The sequence below is a fragment of the Rattus norvegicus genome, chromosome 4 (assembly GCF_036323735.1).
Source record: "Rattus norvegicus strain BN/NHsdMcwi chromosome 4, GRCr8, whole genome shotgun sequence".
NCBI classification, from domain to species: Eukaryota; Metazoa; Chordata; class Mammalia; order Rodentia; family Muridae; genus Rattus; species Rattus norvegicus.
In genome coordinates this window covers 72,855,386-72,857,437 of record NC_086022.1, presented here as the reverse complement: position 1 = coordinate 72,857,437, position 2,052 = coordinate 72,855,386, and the positions used below count along the sequence as shown (strand labels likewise).

The following is a 2,052-nucleotide window of genomic DNA, read 5'->3' as shown; positions in this document are numbered from 1 at the left end:
CAGTATTTATGCTGCATTGTTAGAGGTATATACCAGAGTAGAATATGTATAGGCTCCTTAGCACACACTTATGTCAATAAGGAAGATGGAAATCGCTTTAAAAGAAACCACAGAGAACTACACCTTAAATAATGAGGAATCCAATCTTACATGGTTCTGGAAGAGACAGGAGGAATTCATGACTCTTGGCTCCTCTGCTTTGCTGCCTCCTACCTCTTTGTAACCTGTACATCTGTCTTTGCCTTTCTGGCTGTGCTTTGGAATTGGGTTAGTATTGGTACTTAGAGGTCAACTTTAATAATCAGTATATACTCACGACCTCAGAAACCTATATGGCTTTAAAGCATTTTTATTTCTGTTCCCACAAACTCATAGAAAATACATTGTATATCCCCATTCTCTCTTGAGTATTCATCTTGATCTCTGTTTCCACAACACTCTCTTCACAGCACCCTTGACCTCAGTGTTCCTCAGGCTGTAGATCAGGGGGTTTAGCATGGGGTTGAAAAGGCTGTAAAACAGGGAAAGGATCTTTTGCTGTGTTTCTGGGTGCTGGGTCTTGGGTGCCATATACATGACAATGGCGCTGCCAAAGAAGAGCCCTACCACACAGAGGTGGGAGGAACAGGTAGAGAAGGCCTTCCTGCGGCCCTCCCCTGACTGGATCCTAAGGATGGCTGTCAGGATACGTGTGTAGGAGACCAGCACAAAGCACAGTGGTCCCACTAAGATCAATACAGAAGCTGCAAAGATGACAATTTGGTTGAGCGTTGTGTCAGCACAGGCCAACTTGAGGACAGACAGGATTTCACAAAAGAAGTGGTTGATTTCATGGTGTCCACAAAATGGCAGCCTCAGGATAAGAACAACGTGGACCAGGGCTAGGAGGGAGCCACATGTCCAAGAAGCAACAGCCATAATGGTGCACACTTTCCAGGCCATGATGACAGAGTATTGTAAGGGTTGGCAGATGGCCACATACCGATCATAGGACATCATCACCAAGATGAGACACTCAGTGTGAGCAAAAGCCATGTATAAAAATGTCTGCATTATACACGGGGCAAAAGAAATAGATTTTTTCTTAGCGAGAAGGTTTGCCAACATCTTGGGGACGTTGTTGGTAGCGTATGAAATATCGACAATGGCCAGGTGGGAAAGAAAGAAGTACATGGGGGTGTGCAGTCTGCAGTCAAGCCAGATGAGCCCCAGAATGACTCCGTTCCCCAACAGAGTGAAAATATAGAACAGGGAGAAAAGGCCACAGAGGAGCATCTGCATCTGCGGGCTGAGTAGGAATCCCTGCAGGATGAACTCTGGGACCCATGTCTGGTTCTCTGTCATACCCTGTGACAGGTCCTGTGGAGATCACTGCTGTGGGCAATGAAATGTGTGCTGAGGAGCAAAGATAAATTTGAATTAGTTGTTACAAAAATAGAGGGTTGGTTCACTATGCACAGTGAATTTCAGTTAGCAACCACTTTCAGAATCATTATGTCAAATCATTTAATACATAGTAACAAAGAATGAAAACCCATTACAGGTAACAGATATGATTGAAAGCCATCATGTGATATTTCCATTTCTGCACTTATTTTTGAACATAAGATCATGGTGGCAGCCAGAGTTTATCTTTCCGATTATTTAGCTATTTTATTTTTGAGAGGAGACTGGATTGCAGCCGTATATCACATGTTTTGCTTTCTATTCAGTCTTCACGGTTTGTTTCTACATTCTCAACCAACTCTTTACCGCTTTATGAATTATGCACAGTGCATTGCACATGGCAGGAACTCAACCAGTCATTGAAGAGTTAGTATGCAAGTGATTTAAGTAAGAGGTGATTACAAATGCAACTTCAAGGGGAGTCTGTTTTACTGTGTTTACTAGTCTTAATGCTTCAGCAAATAAAACTTTTACTACTGCTTTTGCTTCTTGATGTTATCCACACAATTCTACCTCTTCACTTTGAAGGCATAAGGAAAGAATGACATCGGTAACATGACCAGAGGTAATAGAAGCAGTTCTTGAGTTATTACCAAGGTAAAAGGT

At 42.6% G+C, this 2,052-nt stretch overlaps 1 protein-coding gene across 1 annotated transcript; it reads right to left on the bottom strand.

The window, feature by feature from the left end:
- Positions 1-411: 411 nt before the first annotated feature.
- Positions 412-1,344, bottom strand: Or2a5 (olfactory receptor family 2 subfamily A member 5). The gene has a single exon (NM_001000847.1). The coding sequence runs from the start codon at positions 1,342-1,344 to the stop codon at positions 412-414; it is 933 nt and encodes a 310-aa protein (NP_001000847.1).
- Positions 1,345-2,052: the final 708 nt, after the last annotated feature.

What these genes read in the sequence shown, in the direction of transcription:
- Or2a5 (NM_001000847.1), bottom strand. Translation starts at nt 1,344, where the DNA reads ATGACAGAGAACCAGACATGGGTCCCAGAGTTCATCCTGCAGGGATTC.